A 17,847-nucleotide genomic window follows, 5' to 3' on the forward strand; every position below is an offset into this window, starting at 1 on the left:
GAGCACAAGGGAAGGGGTCTGGGATGCCGAGGTCTCTGCCCCGTCTGTTCCAACATAAGGAATCAGAAAGCGGCACGTATTCCCTCAACCGTGCCTCTACAGACAGCAGGATTGTTTAAGTGCTGGCAGGTGTGTCTGTGTGTGCGTGTGATCTCGATGCATCTTCACACCTATGCTTCTGGCACTTTGCTCCTCGCTCCCTTGCTGAGTTCACCGCCAGACCTTGATGGTCTCTGCTTCCGCGCGGACCTGTCTTTAGTGCCTCGTAGAGGCTCCTTCTGCTGCGACTCCACGCGCTGATTACTTCCACACCTTCTCCCTCTCCTGCTTACTTCTTCCCACCACTGATGTTGTTGATGCATTTTATATTCAGTTTCTTCAGCAAACTGCAATTTTGCAAGAACACAACCCTTTGTGTGCAAGTACCAGCAAAAGGTTCTGTTGTTCTTTATTACCTCAGCAATGGGTCTGAGTTATGTCAATTTTTCCAGCTGTTACTCTTTTGCTAGAGGCAAACACAAAGAACTTGTTGTGGTGTTTTGAACTCATCTATCCCTCGTTTGTACTGCCATTAACTTTTGAGTCTTGCATTAAAAATCTGGACGATCCCATTTGGCTGTTCTGCTTGGCTCTCAAAGACCCAGACACCCTGGATGAAAAGGCCTGGCTGCCACTCTTTGCTCTTACCCGTCTTGACTTTGATCTTCCTGGAAGGTTGCCTCTTCTTCACAAACTTGGCCACGGGCTCCTGCTCCGCGGCCGGCTCCTCCTGGTCCAGCTCAGCAATGGGTTCGCAGCCCCCTGAGGACAGAGTACAGAGCAGGGGCTGAGGGCAGATATCACAACCTCCCGTGAATGGAGCACAGAGCTCATGACATCCCGAGGACAGAGAACAGCCTGGGCACTGAACTCACAATATCCTGAGGACTGAGCTGGCACAGGATCAACAGCACCGAACGAAGCAGATGAAAAGAATGGTATAAAACAGATCAATATTATAGAGATATCACCCAGCCAGAACAGGAGAGTTTTAAATGGGAGAGGGCAGATCCAGGCTTCAGCGTTTCCTTTTTTTAAAAAAAAAAAAATTCCACCTCAGGTCTTGACTGCTTCACTGAAACTCAACATGCAGTCAAATTATGTCAAATCACCTGAAATTACAGGTCTGAACGGGCCGCTTATTCCAGACACACCTATAAATCCAGGACCCCACTGGCCGGTGAGCACTGGGCCTGACTACCTGTGTTCAACAACGCATACAAAAAGCTGCTGTGTTCATTGTTCATCGTGGCACCACCATAGGCCTACATGTTTCCAACAAAATTAATGAAATCTGTGCTCAACAATACAGGGACAAACAAATCGCCGTGATGCACTACGCTCCAGTTTGGGACAGTACTGGTCTGAGCTGCTTTTGAGACTGCACGATAAAGAGGCCCCTCTTCCACAGTTCTGCCTTAAACCTGGGGCAAGACTGATCAGGACCTCTGAGCATTCCAAGCAAAAACTCAAATCTCCACCTTTTTGCAGACATTGCAGGACTGGGGTAACTGCTCCCTGTTTGGGGGCATTTTTTTGGCTGCACTGTGTGGATCTGCTCAAGATCAGAGATCCCCCTCCCTGCTCCACCCCAACCCGGGAGAATCAAAGGGGGCCTCCCATCTCCCCTGTCACCTCTTCTATTCCCAGAATCCCCCGGGGCTATTTCTTTTCCATGCCGCTTTCATCTAACATACACTTCTTTGTCAGCTGTGCACACATACAGACGTGCGCACACACACCCACTCTCACTCACACACACACACGCTCTCACACACAGAGGGCAGGGGGCCTGACTTTCCTCAACATGGATTAACATAATCCCCGCCTAATATTTATCCTTCCAATAAAACCAATCTGTTCTGTTAGCAAAGACCAATTGCTTCTGATGTCCCACCGTTTACTTTAGCAAAAATGTAACAGATTTTCTTGTGTCGCCTTTTTAAACATGAGACATGGTTTTAATTACACCCGTGTTTTCTTTAGCGTGTTGTTTCACCGTCACATGATTTTTGGTAGTGGGGTTGTTGGGAGATGGGGGGTGGAGGCTAGGGAGCGAAGAACAACCTAGGCTTGGACTTAGGTCAACAGAACGCAGGGGCAGCGTTTCCCCCAAAGCCCAGGACTGGAACACTTTCCAGTCTGAAAGACTCAGATGTGACACGTCGGGGCTGTGGGTTGTCACAGATGTGACTCGCCGGGTTTGGTTTGGAACGGCCTCCGTTCTGGCGGCGGCGGCGGCGCGCTGTTCTGAGCGCAGATGCGGCGCAGGCCCGACCCGTGCCCTCCTGGGGTTGCAGTAACCCAGCACGCTCAAGCGCTCCGTCCCACCCTCGCCCCGGGGCTGACAGCGCTTATCACAGCACAGGAAGTGGATGAAGTCTGCCGCCGGCTTCCTGGTTTTGATGTTGCGGTTTGAGGGGGGAATCAAACAGACACCTGATCCCCCTTTGAGAGAGGGTGAGAGAGAGAGAGAGTGTGTGTGTGTGTGTATGTGTGTGTGAGAGAGAGAGAGAGAGCGAGAGAGAGAGAGAGAGAGACAGAGAGAGACAGAGAAAAAATAACCACTTGCTACAAAAGCAAATCGTTTCCCTCCCAGAGAAAACCACCACTCTCATTTTTCGGTTTAAAATCTATTTTAAAAAAAATGGAAATTGCTTTCCTTTTTTATTCTTTATGAGTTCCACATTTTAAAAAATGACCAAACGGGAGAGGAGTAAGAGGATAGCTCTGAACCCTACAGCGCAGTATTTTCACACATATCCCAGCATGCCTTGAGAACACAGAGAAGGCCGTGTGCATTTCCCTGATGGGCCCTGAGGACGTTGGAGTGAACAGTGGGTGAAATCACACTGTGAGCGCACTGATAAAAACGCAGAGCATTAGCTGAGAAGAGGAGCAAAGAATGTGAAACTGCTTCGGGTGGCAGGGCATTATCTGCATTAACAGGGGGCTTTAAGAACTGGAATAAATCCCGCTCACTCCCTCTCCTAACACCGTTCCCAGGGACAAGTGTGTTTCTCTTCCCTCTGACTGAAACTGCTCAAAGCTGGAGCCAGACCAAACATCTGTAAAACTGCTCTTCAAAAACAAGTCCGGGAGACGGTTTTGTTTATTCAGAAAAAGAAGTTTTTTTCCCTTCTAAAAATGTGTCAGAAACACAGAGCATAGATATCTGTTTAAGATAATTTTCTTCATGGAGACGCCTTGGAAACTTCACGAGGAAAGTTTTCATTCTTAAAAATCACACATCGGTTTACTGTAGAGGTAAACACTGTTACCACCACTTGTTTTAGAAAGAAATCTATTTAGAAGCTGATGTTTTGAATGATGAAGAAACATCAGATGAGCTGAATTTCAATAGTTCCTCCTTTTTCCTCAGGTTTCATGTGGTGAAGAGGGCATCTAACACAATAAACAGATGAAACACAGAGCTTGGAGCATTAACAGCACTAACAGGAAAGGCTGGAACTGTGGCAAGGATGCGGCGGTGAGGATTAATTTCACAGGCATCGTGCCCAAGAAAATCTAAACAAATTACTGTGTGTAAACACGTTTACCTCATTCCTGGCACCCCTGCACTGCACAACAATGTGAAAATTGTTGGAATCTTTAGTTCCAGCTTCCACTGGACAATGTGGACCTCTGCCAGCTGAGGGGAGGTGGGGGGGGCTTGGCAAATTACTATGAAACAAGTGAGACAGTAAGCGTGACATCATCAACACCTAATATCTTCAACGCTTTGGCACACAGCTGCGGTGTTCACCTCACAGTGTGACAGGTTTGGAAAGCGGAGTAAAAAAGGAAAACGAGGCAGGTTTGTGCCGACACGTTTTCTGTCGTTCCGCCGTGCATTATGGCATTCTGGTCTGGGCGGAAACCTCCACAGTGACTGTGATCTGTAAAGAACGAGCTACCCCTTGTCGGTGTCAGCGGAAAGGCACAGCCAGCAGATGCCACTGGAAATGTAAGGCGAGACAACTCTTGCAAGAAGGAGGCGGGGGGAGCAGAGCAATATTTGGCCTGCAACACCTGTATCCTCCAGCTTGAATGAGAAGCACAGCCCTCAACAGGGGCTGGAGTGTTGAAAAAGGACTTACCTTACTGACAGAACGTTATTGATATTTTTTTCCACATTTATTCTGCAATTAATATTCTCTCATACTCCGTGCTTCCAAATGTCACATTAACTTGGCTGGGAGCTAATTTAGAGTTATTTAATAGCCTCTGAGACAAGTGAGACGTAATACTCAATTATTTTAAAGCCGGTATGAGTTCAAAGCTTACTTACTGCAGTCTGACAGTATTAATTTGCAGGCAAATCTCTTGGTACTGCCATTCCCCTTGTGCTGTCAGCGACTGAGGTCAACCTATTCCCTTCCTTTCAGAATGTTATCAGCAGAACAGTAGCTACTCCAAATGTAAAAATAATAAAAAACCAAAAGGAAAGTAAAATGAATTTGTGGCCACTAAAAGCTGTTATTTTTACTCTACTGCTAACGAGTAAAGGGGCCCCGATATCTTCAAATCTTCAAAAAGAGGAGGGTGGGATGATGGAAAAAAAGAAACTTTTCACTCTGCAGTGCAAAGAAAACAAAACCTGAGGCTGTTCTCACAGAGGCGTGCAGTACACAGCAAATTACAGGAATATTTATTCCTGCGGGACTCTGAGTAGCCCTATCGACTGTAAGGCCTGCTTAGACCTTAGAGAGTCGGGCTACCACAGGTGGGTTTTCTCTGGGCCAAAGCACACACAGGCCGCAGGGCCAACACCGTCCCAATTTCCAGGCCTTCTGAGTCCCACAAACCACCACAGAAATGGCTGACTTTCCAACCTTACTCACCCACCAACCCGTATCCACCCCCACCCCTTTAATTTAGTCTTACAGTTTTACAGAGGTCACATCACTCCCTTTCTGTTTTCTTTTTTTTCCCAATTAAAATGTACGCCAAATATTTCTGCGGTGGTTACATTTTCCGTGCAGCTCTGGGCACTGAGTTGCGATAAGGCCCAGCCATGAAATGAGGGGAATGCTTCAGCGCAGGTTTCCCCATATAGCGCTAAAGTAAAGTACCAGAGTGGAGCTCAAAAGGCTCCAGCAATGACAGTGGATTCCATGTTTGCACAGGAGGCAGGCCAACATCTGCCCAGTATCATGTCAATCAACCTCCTCCCCACCTTCTCATCACAGGCAACGATTTCATCCACAAATCTCTGAACCACATCGTCATCTGGTAACTGTTCATTCTGCTTTATGGTCTCATTTTATTCAAATATATGCAGAAAAACATTTCAATATTTAAATTTTGCTTCTGTAATGCAGAAACAACTCAGGGTGCTTGGGAATCCTCGCTGACCGGAATGTACTCAGGACCCTTTCCTTAAATGTTATATACTGAGAACTTGGCCTGTCGTCACAATCGGAATAAATCAAGTGTTGACGAGAGGACGATAAGCAGTGGGAAAACGATCAATCTCGCAATGGAAGCACAAACTGTGGCCAAGCGCGGATGAGAAAACGGCACAAAGGGCAATAAATGTGGGGAACATATGGTTTGATCATATACTGTGAGTTACACGAGAGAGAGAGCTTCCAAATGCCTGAGTGGGGAATGAGGGAGTAGTGGAGATTTACTAGAGATTTAGTGCATTCCATCTAACCCCCCGCCTTCAGGAAAAAAGAGAGAGGGAGAGAGATACTTCCATACTATGTGAAATAAAATCCTATTTTGCACTGCGCGTGAAGAGGTGCTTGAGTCGTGGGCTATCGTTAGACTTTCTCCTCGGGCACCCTAGGAATTCAGAACTCCCTCCCTGCTCCTGCTACTCAGGCTGTTCCTGGATCAGTGATCATCAGGTGGGCCAGTTGCGCAATGTGTTGAGTACTGATCACAGACCAGTGGGGATAAGGAAGCAAGGGGAGGTCTGGACTGCAGATTGCCCTCCCACTGAATTCCAGCTGGCTCACAAGTTGCCAGATTGGGAGCGTCCCAGGTTGACCCTACGGAATTAGCTAAATGGCACACAGACTACGAGTGAAAGCGGTGCCCAATGCCACTTTGAGAACCACTTGAACGGTGGAGTAATCACACACTATAAGTGATTCCCAAATCAGAGCCACTAAAGAAAAGCTTTTGTCTCCATGAATCCACATGGAAATCCATAAATGCCTGTATCAGAACGATTGACTTTGGTAAATCACTAATAGCTAATAACAGCCACAGCTGTGAAATGGTTCATCAAGCCTCACTTGCCCATCGATTGAGCCATTTCTGTGCATGCAACATCAGAAATACGTCAATTTTCCTTCGTGCAGGCTTGTGGGTTTCAAAGGCTCAGGTACAGGAACGACAGACCAAAGTTTCTCTTACCGCTGCCAGCAATTGCACAACACGCCGAAAAACTAAACACTGCAAATGCATGAAATGCCAGAGGACTCATCTAACAGAGGGAGGGAGATTTTATCAGCCTTATGCTCCTCGTGCTGAAATCGCAGAGGGAGTTCACTCCTGCAATTAATAAATCGCACGTCTGTAATCTCATACTTAACACGACCACCCACCTGTGTGCCAGGTGAATTTGTGAGGTTACTTGAGGTCGCTCACCCCAGTCTCACAGAAACAAAAAAATGGCAGAGAATCAGCAGCGAGAGATTCTTAATATCCCATGGTGCACATGGACGTCAGCGCACCAGGTGTAACTTCTCACAGCTCAACATGTACTTGTCCAGGTCAGGTCCCACTCATTACCTTCCATTATGCTATTCAGTCACTGTTCCTGGATCAGCTAAACTCTGACGGTGCCATAATAAACTCAGGCTCTGATTAAAAGTTCTCTCTGCAGTGTACCTGGTGTTACTCAGGCAAGAGAGTAAGGCAAGCTGCTGATTGTTGAGTGGAGGCAGAGGACAACCACACTGCTAACACAGTGATCAATGTGCAAATGGCTGCCGCTATCTCAGCAGCCCTGGCAAGCATCACTGCAGCCCTCTGAGTCCTTAATGAGGACAGGGACACACCTAACCTTGGCTGGGGAGGATGCTGGTAGCATCCCAAAACACGCACATCCTCAGCGAAGGGAGGACACTGGCCACATTAAACCTGGACAGAGGCAATGAATGTGCCCCTTTCTCTGCCTCCCACTGTGGATTGGTCACTACAGCTCAGCTGTGAGAAACATAAGAGAAGTCTGATGTGAGGCCAGGAAGATGCTGAGAAGAGGGTGGAAACCAGAAAGAACTTCAAGTGAACCTTGAAAATGCCACAAAACAGGCCCAACGGATGCACGGAGAGGAAAGGTATTGATCAAACAACAGCCTTGCAGCTCAGCTGCTGCTCCAAGGACAACTCGCTGGGGACAGGGGCGTTCCCTTTGAAGAGCTTGAGGAATATTAAAAGTGATATCAATAAAAAAAAACACCCTCAGGGGTCAAAGGCAAGATTGGAGCGAGATTGCTTTACTGAACCGGGGCCATGACCAGCTGTCGAGCGGGAATGGCGACCGGCCGGCCCAGGTGATGTCATCGGGCCCAGACGTGAACCCCCCCCCCCCCCACTCCATCCCCCCGACAGGGTCAGGTGAGTTCCATCTCCATTCCCCCCGAGCCGTGTTACGAAGAAACTGAGACGGTGTGAGAAGACACTCCCGCAGAGCCGTGCAGACAGGAAACCACAAATCAGAGAGATAACGCAGCCAAAGGGTGAGAGAGAGAGAAAGAAGGGAGCGAAAGACCGAGAAAAGAAGGACAGAGAGGCAGACAGAGATGGGACACATGCGGGTCAGAACTGATAGCACTGGGCAGAGAACTGAAGGGTCAGACAGCTCTACTTAAAAAGCACCAGGCCAAAGAGTGGATTCCCACTGGTCTGGGGCAATGCGACGTTGATGAGCAGAATGAGAGAAAGGGCTGTTGTGCTTAGTGTGAGAGAGGGGAAAGTAGATTATGTTTTAACAGACCCCCCTCCCCAACCTTCCCCCCCTCACCCCCAGCCCCTTCCTGGTCACCTGACCGAGCACAGAGAGCCTCATCCATCCTGTTTGTCTGTGAGGCCCGGCTGGAGGAGGACAATGATCTCATCCGCTATCTACAGATCCCAGCTGCTGCAGGAGAGAGGCAGGGGAGGGAGGCAGTCTGCTGAGGGGGGGAGATATATGCCTGGGGACAGACAGGAGTGAAGGGAGCGGGACACAGGCTGCTTAGAGGTGCAGTATGGGGCGAAACAAGGCCAGGAGCCATGCCGTCACAAAACCGCTGCCGTCAAGAACGCAGGTCAGGCCTGTTCATTCTAGTCCCGGCCATGACTGACCACGGACTGACCAGTCCAAGTCTGACGTGATGTAGTCTGAAATGCAAACAGCTATGGAGACATGAAGGATCAAAAATGACCCCCTCACGACCCGCCGATGCGATGATGTCATCTCCTAGAACCCCGAGCGAAGGACCTGGGTCTTTAGCGCAGTAAGTTAATCGTGTCTCTTGTCGGGAAGCTGTGCTGTGGGGTGACTCCCACTGGGATTACACTGGTTATATGTGAACACTAGCATGTCATTCAACATGCAACCTGACACCAGCTGACACTTCCCATATGCTCTTCTGCAGCACGTGAACTAGCAGCCGACTGCTTCGCCTTCCCGGATCTGTCCTTGAAGACACATTGTCATGCTATATAAGAACCACACTTCAGACACACACATTCACATTCACATTCACGTTTACATACTGCTATAGGCAGAAACACATGACACACACACACACACACACATTTTACAGTGTCAGAGACAAAAACACACTAAAAACATACACACATTTAAAAGGTACTGCAGACAGAACCACACACACACACACACACACACACATATTCATATGGTTCAGTATAGAGAACCACACTGGAGACACACACACACACACACACACACACACACACACACACACACACACACACACACACACACACACACACACAATGTTCATATGGTTCTGTAGACAGAACCACACTAAAGACACACACACATGTTCATATGGTTCTGTAGATAGAAAGAGACACAGGCTCTGCACAGCGAGGCCTGTTGCTAGCCCAGGCAGCCCGTGTCAGACGCTTGCCTCCGGTGCCGCTGGAAACGCAAACACTTTGTGTTGACGACGAACCGAAAAAGCAACATCTTTGGGGTTTTATAACAAATTAATGTTTACATAAAGACTGACAGCACTTTGCTTATGTATGAGCTGGATATATATTTTGGCGACTGACCAAAGGCGAGGAGGAAGACCTGACCACGAGGAGCCGGTCCCTGGGGATGTCACGGGTGAGATGAACACAGACTGCGAGCTGTTTAGGGACTGCAGTGTATTTCTAATCATGAACCTCACAACGATGCTGTTGTCACCTTATTTTCATAGAACAGCATGCGGATTTACCAGGAAATGATCATTCCTAAACATGTCAAAATGTAAAAAAATATAAACACCACTAATTCACTGAATCCATATTCATTAGGTCGGCTGTTGGTAATAACACACCCTTTACTGCAAATATACTCAGTCACACTGCTGACTAACATCAATTAATTTCAAAAGCCATTTGTAGGCGATAAAATATATGCTATAATGCTTTCAATTATGCCATTTCAGCAGAGTCCAACTTTTATAACCAATCTCAAAGCTCACAACAGCTTTATACTTTCCAGTGACTGGTGGTAAATCAGCTGCTACCACAGTACATTGATGAAACAGCCTAATTTGTCATTTCAGAGCCTCTTTGACTTTTATAAATATGTTTTAAATACTGTCCTCAACAGATGAACGAAACCCTGAAAAGTCACTTTGTCACTGTGGACCTGTGTCTTGTTTTCTCCATCAGCAACAGGTCGCGACATTAAACTTTAAAGAGGTGTGTTAAACCTGACGCCAAAGCACTGAAACAGCTGAAACAGCCGAAGGCCCGAGGGCTGGGGAGACTAACCAGCTTGACCTACAGCTCTACAAACTACGCCAGTGTCAAGGGTCAGGCCCGGATGGCAGAGTGGAAGAATGTGCCATTGTACGGCTTTATTGCTGACCAGCACTCCCTCGTGCAACCCCCCCCCCCCCCCCCCAAAAGGAAAACAATTCAGTACATCAAGAGCTTGTGGCCAGTTAACACAGAGGACAAAAGAACTGAAAGCCTGGTTTTTAAAAGGCAGAGGAGGAAAGGGGAGGCATTAGGAGAACTGCGGCGGATTGGGCCTGTTTAATGGATGGTAAACACTTGAGGAGTGGAGCTGGGTTCCACAGGCCCGGCCTGACTGGGACTCTTCTAACTCTTCTTTGTTCAGAGTTAATGACCCATCAGAAGAATGGGCTCTCGCTTTCAGCCACCAGGACCAAAGGCTGGCTATGACAGGCAGTCGCTGACAGGGGGAGAGGTTCAGATGGGTGGGGGCGCGGCTCGTTGACACCCAATTGGCTGTAAATGTGCCATCAGCAGGACGCAACTTTTTTACGTGAGTCTTAAAGCACTTTTTATGGTGGCCAGAGGTGCAGGGTAGCAGCTTCCCCCCACATGATCATAATAAATGTAGATAAAGGATTAAAAACAGACTATAAATAGGATGGAATTCCTGATTTACTAGGGGGTTTTAAGTGTTTAGCACTTGTTTTCAGCTCATGTAACTTGTCGCATCATAATTCATACACCACGTTCCCATTTCAAAGGATACTGTGAATGAAGTGGGACATCTTATTTGTACATACTGGAGAGACGACATATCCAACAGGAACTGAAATGTGCTGTCCTACTACATCACATAGTCTCACATGGCCACTCTAGTGAATGTAGGCTTTAATGGGCTCCTTCTACAGAAACAGGAGGAGGGGACTCTCTCAGTGGGCCCACCCACAGAAACAGGAGCCCCACCCACCTCGAGTGTACATTTGGCCACAGCAGACGGAACGTGCCCTCTGACCAGATGAGAGCGTTCGCAGTTGGAACGTTTCGCTGCAGCATTCTTGAGTTAGGAGTCAGCTACAACACCAGTCGGGGAAGACTCTAATTACGGGCCATCTGAGAGTACACATCAACAAATCCGGGGGGGGGGGAATGGAAATCCAGTTTTACTTATTTATAAGATGCACATAAACCCATTTCTGGCGATCCGGGAAGGCAGAGCGAGAGAACATCTACCGCATTCCACCCCGTGGAGCTTTTAATTAAAAGCAGCCCCAAGAAATATCCAACGGCAAGCCGAGTATCCCTGTAATTCCGCCGGCTGCCTCCAATCCCAGGATTCCCTTTCGGGCCGGCGCTGCCCGGCCCCCGTGGGAAACACGCCCCCTCGAACCGCGGGCCAAGAGAGAGACTCGGCGTCTGTCGCGGGCTCAAGCAGGCATCCAACCGCTCCTCAAACATAAACAGGGCCCGGAGACGGGATACGCAAATAGCCGAAACGCGAAGTTACTGGCCGCAGGAGCTGATTTATTTCTGCCGCTGACTGGTAAGCCACCTACAACAGGACACCCGCTCAAGAGTAGACAGAACAGATGCTGAGGATTATTGGGGACAGCGTAAAAATGCCCCTGAAGACGGGGCGGGGGAAGGGGGGGGGGGAGTGTGATGGTTGCTGTTCACACAGATGTGGTGCTGAAATAAGCTCCTGAAATTCACCACTTCCTTAACCTACCCACAGTCCCTGAGGTGACACAAGTGAAATAACTGCTGCAGTGCACAACGGAACTAACATACCGTTAATAATAAATGTACTGCGGGTGAAAAACGGACGCTTTCACACCTTTACAATCTGCAGGGCTGAAAACATACAGAAGTGTTGCTCTGTAGTTGTTGATCACAGGTTGAGGATGACTTGTTTTGATATGGCCCTGGCGTATATGCAGGAACAGGATTAGAGTCAGACTTAGAGTTAGAATTAGGGTTAGGGACAGGGTTACATATAGGGCTAGGGTTAGGTTTAGAGTCAGGGTTAGGGTTAGGATTACAGGCAGGGTTATGGTTAGGGTTACAGTCAGGGTTAGGGTTAGGGTTAGGGTTAGGGTTACAGTCAGGGTTATGGTTAGGGTTAGAGTTAGGGTTAGCGGTAGGGTTACAGTTACGGTTAGGGTCAGGAGTGTGTACAGTGCGGAGACTGAGGAGCAGGGCTCTCTCCTCTCACCTGGCATTATGACAGGCGTGGGGACGTTGGCCTCGGAGGAGAGGGACAGACGGCCCCCCTTGCCCATGCGGTCACACAGCAGGGTGATGTGCTTCTTCAGACGGGCCGTGTCCTTGGGCATTGTCAGCTGGCTGGTGCTCAGACTCATGGCCTGGTCCTTAGGGCTGCGGGACAGACACGTCCTGAGGAGGTGAGACACGGCTGCGTCCACACTCTCCTCCCAGCCCTGAAGCACCAGAGAGAGAGAGGGAGCAGGAGGAGGAAGGATAGAGAAGGAGAGAGGGAGGGAGACAGGGAGAGAAGGGGGGAGAGAGAGAGAGAGGGAGGGGGAAGGAGAGCGAGATGATGAGGGATGAGGGATAGAGAAAGAAAGAGGAAGCAGAAGGGAGAAGCAACAAGAGAGAGAATAGCTCTGTCAGATCGCTTTTTTAATATTTTCCTGTTATGTCATTTAGCACAATTCATACTGTACACTGAATAAATTACCCAAGGCTATTTTCTCAAAGAAAATTACATAACATACAGGCAATATGCATGCTGGAGAAAGTATATCATAGAGAGATGAAAGAATTGAAAAACTAAAGAAAAAACACAACAGAAAAAAACAGAAAAGTTACGAAATGTTGGTCGTACCTACTGTATATACACAATAGAGGAGTAGGCTGTTTCTGCTTTAGATTTGGATTGCTATTTTAAGAGGCAGTCAAATAATTTGTGGCTTTTCAGTCTAAACTTAATGACACCTGTATAACACACATCTTGGTATCACACATCTAATGCCCCAACATCTGATAGCTTTCATTGGACAGTTCCCCCTGTGGTAGACATGGGTATTGCTCTAAATTTACTCATCCAATCAGGGAAGATCACCATCTCGTTTTAGGGCTTCCTTTATGGTTGTGGACTGAAAGGTACTTTTCAACGAGCAGACACCTTTAACCGCCAGACAGCGGTGTTTATCCGGGCTGTAAATTATCTGACCACCAGCCTGGAGTAGTCTCAACACAGCAAGATCTCTTCCATGTGTAGGCGCATCTTGAACCACGACATGCTTCTCCCAAAAGACACTGTTCCACGACACACCAAAACAGCACTACAGTTCCCTATATTACAACAACAAGATCGTTCCGGCACACCGACATTCCGGTTTTGCTAACTAAAATGGCTAGATGAAAAAAGACTCCTAAAGAGTAGCTGGGCATGAAATGAAGGATATGTTGAGTCATTACCTGGGAGGAACTGAGGGGTTAAGAGTGGTTAAATTTAGATTTGTTCAATGCACTGTGGACACTGTACACTGAGACAAAGACAGGATTAAATCCAACTCCAAGTATTTACTTTTATAGGGAATTTTTCCTCTTGATGGGGTACAAAGGGCCTGCTTCCATACCCATGCCCACTGTCAGGTACATGCACACACCCGTATTTTAGGCACTCCATGTGGGGACGTGTGCAGTAGAAGGCACATGCACTTCTAGTTGGAATGCAACCAAGAACTGAAACCCCTTAAGCTTGATGGGTTTCAAATTTGTCTGGGAAGATGCTGTGGCTGCCTGCTGAGACTTCAGCTGTTTGGTGTTTGGAAGACATTTTGAAGGTGATTTTGGATGACAATTCTTGGGATGTGAATCTATCTTCCAGGCACACTTTCTGGCCTTTCTTTCTGGTCTTTCTTATTTTGGCCCTCTTTTTCTTTTCATTGATTCACCATGCAAATGCGTGAAGCCTATAGCCAGGGCGCAGAGTTTAAGCCTACCTCCTCTGGACAGTCACACTGTTCTCACTGGCCACATTCAAATTCACGAGGCATGTGTCATATTGGTCTTAAACACTCAACAGACGTGCCATTACATTTCTGCAGGTGTACCTGACCTTGTATCAGGTACCAGAAGTCACAAGCCCCTCTTTGTGTAACGTCTGTTATAACAGCGAAGTATCTTCATGAAAACTAAGGAAATGACTAACAATCTGCTGGCTGACGTTTTGTATTTATTGGTTAATGCTGCCCTATGCCGGCTCTAGGTAGGTCTAATTAAGTTTGAAGCCGCTAAAACAGAAGAGGATGAACCAGCATGGAACAGACTGATTCCCAGAACTCCCTCTCCGGGCCAAAATCAACAAAACGAACGCGGTGGAGTTGAACACGGGCCAGCAAGTCAACAGGAGCTTGTCTGAGCCACTCTGGGTAACGGTGGGCAGGGTGGGGTGAAGCATGCGTTTAAACGCCTGACCTCCGGGGCCCGGCTCTGAAAATGACACCCCAGTCATTAGCTGGCTGCAGGCAGCGCAGAGGGGAGGGGCGAGGGCGCTGCTCGGTTGACATTCCTGTGAGAGTGGGATGATGGGACATGGTGTTGACAGGTGCCCTGACAGTGGGGGCCGCCATGCTGTCCCCTGCCGCCACGCAGATAGCCCATAATGAGGTCTAATGACAGGTAATCAGCCCTGTAATGATGATGACAAGGAAGAGACTGAAATTTATAGTGCTTCTGCTCCTCAATTAAATAGGGCAAAGAAGGAGAGGGGGGGGAGGAGGTGGAGAGAGAGAGAGAGACAGAGAGAGAGAGAGAGAGAGAGAGAGAGAGAGAGAGAGAGAAAGAGAGAAAGAGAGTAAGGACTTGAAAGTCAGAGACTGAGAAAGAGGGCGAGAACAAGAGAGATATGGACATATATAAAGAACAGAAGATGTAAGACTGTGATAGAGAGACAGAAAGAGATCGAGAGAAATAGTAAGGACGAGAAAGTCAGAGACAGCAAAAGAGGACGAGAAGAAGAAAGATGCATATATATAAAGAACAGAAAATGTAAGACTGAAGTAGAGAGACAGAGAGAAAGAAAGGAAGAAGGGAGAGTGATAGGGTAAGAGAAACACCATGTAGGAGAGAGAATAAGGAGAAGAAGACAGGTGGGCTCTTCACTTTAAAACTGGAAATTTCCCCTGCAAGAATGCTGCAGGCTAACCGTGTGACCTTCCCTCATCCCTCCCTCCTTCCCTCTCTCTTTCTACGGCGCAAAGCTTCCTACCACATAACCAGGCTGGGTGGAAATGATTTTTTGGACAGAGAGGAAAGGGAGGAGGGGGAAGGAGAGGGAGAGAGAGAGCGAGAGAGAGAAGGACAGAGAAACGAAATCCTCTAAAGGAACTGTCAGCCAGCCTTCACTCTGCAGTCATCCGACAACTCCACCCCCATTCTCCTGCCTGTGTATTTCACACATCACCGCCTTGTTACACGGCTTGTAATTTGTCAGGTTCTGTTCAAAGCAAGCTGGTTTAAAATAATTTCAGTGCATTCAATAGACAGACAATTATCTGGGCAAAAACTGCAATCTGGTGCACAGAGAGTTGTAGATATTATGTTTTAAACAGGCGAATATTACAACTTGCTGCAAGGCGTGCTATAGACATTATGTCCCGATAATTGTTTTTTTGGTCAACGGAGGATACAAAACCCAATGCTGGCCTCTGTAGTGCCGCAGTGAATAAAACAAAACTTGTATAAGGAAAAACTGATTTCAGACATGTATTTTCTACACTTTCCCCCCCAACTTCTGCTAAGAGCTGTGATACTGACATTTCTACACCTGGTAACGAGACTGTGTGCCCCTGCGCCACCTGCTTGAGCATCCTTCGGAACTGTTAGTTTTGCACAATAATATTTTCGTCTGCTACTACTCCTACTCTACTGACAGAGAAGGGTATTACTGAGGGAAGACAGAACCTATGCAGCAATGAGGACATTTTAGGAAACAAAGTATTCACATGAAGAGTGATCCAATGTCCATGGACATGACTTCATAACAAGGTCACAGGTCATTTACCAGCAAGCCTCTCCATTCATCCATTCATTTATCCAGCAATATCCAGCATTTGCTGTGCAAGGCCAACACGGGTAGGAACATATTTAGCAAAACCAGAGTATGGAGGGAGGGGCAAAGAATCTTGAGCTCTACCCATGGTATGTTTACCCATTTGGGGGGAGGAGCCTGCATATGACCACACCCCCTGGCCATTCCATTCCTAACGAGAATGGAAAACAAATTTGGTTGTGGACAGTCCCTGGGAAGAGCTCTGGAATTTAGCTACGTGCTTTGAGGGCAGAAATGAAAGTTAACATAGTCACATCAGTTTCAGAATAATTTGCAATATATAACTTGCTAACTGAAGAATTTTTAATCATAAACAATCAAAAGAATGAAAAATATGTTCATGGTTTTATTAATACATTAACTGCCTGATGTGCAATAGTCAAAGTGCTTTCATGCTCCTGTATGAAACAATGTGCCTTGTTTAGCTCAGTCAGCTCCAAAATTAAGAAGTGCATTCAATATTTCTCTCAAAATGTATTTGGAAAAAATGTTAAAGCAACAATAAAAAAATTCTGTCAATAAAGAAAGTATATATATTTCTAATGAACATTTCTCTCTTAAACTACTAATATTGCCACCTCCCCTGCCACACACAGACGTATACACGCACTGTACACACACTGTGTACACACACACACACAGACACACACACACACACACACGCACACACACAAACGAATAAAACGCACCCCCAAACACACACACAGACTGTGCCTCCACAGGACACACTGCAGAGGGCGAGTAGTGTGCTGTAGAGGCCGGTTAGCGCGGAGCTAATTACACTGTTCTGTGCGCACCGTCTCTCTGCCTCACGGCTCAGTGATTAACAGCCCAATTTGCTGTGACGTGCGGGTTCTGGCCCCGGCCGCCGAGCTCTCGCCTCCCTGCCTGCGCAGCTCCTACACCGCGCCGCGAAGGAAGGGGAAAAAAAAAAGAATGAGAAAGAGAGAGAGAGCGAGAGAGAGAAATGCATAAATAAAAATAGAAAAGAAAAATAAGACTCAGCAACAGCGGCCTCCACAGTCCAGAATGGAAGGCGTTATGGTTCGCCGCACCAGTCGCCCGGCGGGCCAAGGAAAACGAGCTCTCCGCAATTAAGCTGAGAAGATGGACTTCCTGTGTGGATACGGGGCGCCCACGAGTGTCCCGCCTGCCGGACGGGGTGAAGCGGGCCTTGTTTACACTGGGTGGCTGGCCGGGGCGGGACCGGGGGGGGTTCCAGCGGGAGTGCGCAGATGCAGTCGTAGGAAGAGCGACAGCGGTCAGCCCTGCACATGTGCTGTGGCTGCAAGGGACAGGAGGGACCCGCGAGACACCAGCCAAGTCTCTCTATAAACATCCATCCATCCCAGGGACGAGACAGCAACGGCTCACTCTTCCTTTCCCTCCCTCAGCCAATCCCCATATCTCCTCTCCCTCCTTCCCCATGTCCTTCTCTGTCTGTCCAACCATCCTTGCTCATTTCTGTTCCTTTCTCCCCCTGTCTGTCCATCTCTCTCTGTCTGTCAAATATTGCTTCCCCCATTATAACCACACAGAAAAGTAACGCATCCTCCAACATGTATGTGAAGTGTTTTTAATTTTGCTGACTCATGACAAGTCTCGGAGTGCTTTAACCGCTTTAACTATCATTTCACTCATTCTCTCACTTCCTCTTGTGCCCAGGTGCTTCAGGCTCTTGAAGCTGGGGAGCAGAGGTAGAGCTCCTCACTAAATCTTATCTGAAATGAATGACACAACCCATGTGGCAGAGGTGCCAGGGAAGGACAATTCTTTACACCTGTTCAGATGGTCATCAA

General features: G+C 47.7%; 1 protein-coding gene across 1 annotated transcript in view; it reads right to left on the reverse strand.

Annotated features, from left to right (window-relative positions):
- Nucleotides 1-571: 571 nt before the first annotated feature.
- bbs9 (Bardet-Biedl syndrome 9) overlaps nt 572-17,847 on the reverse strand; it is a 109,161-nt gene continuing 91,885 nt past the window's right edge. Inside the window, exons 21-22 of the mRNA XM_036539557.1 lie at nt 12,182-12,407; nt 572-801 (exon numbers count right to left, since the gene is read on the reverse strand). Coding sequence (XP_036395450.1) covers nt 572-801; nt 12,182-12,407 — 456 coding nt within the window. The remainder of the gene's footprint in view (nt 802-12,181; nt 12,408-17,847) is intronic.

The sequence above is a fragment of the Megalops cyprinoides genome, chromosome 10 (assembly GCF_013368585.1).
Source record: "Megalops cyprinoides isolate fMegCyp1 chromosome 10, fMegCyp1.pri, whole genome shotgun sequence".
Lineage (NCBI taxonomy): Eukaryota > Metazoa > Chordata > Actinopteri > Elopiformes > Megalopidae > Megalops > Megalops cyprinoides.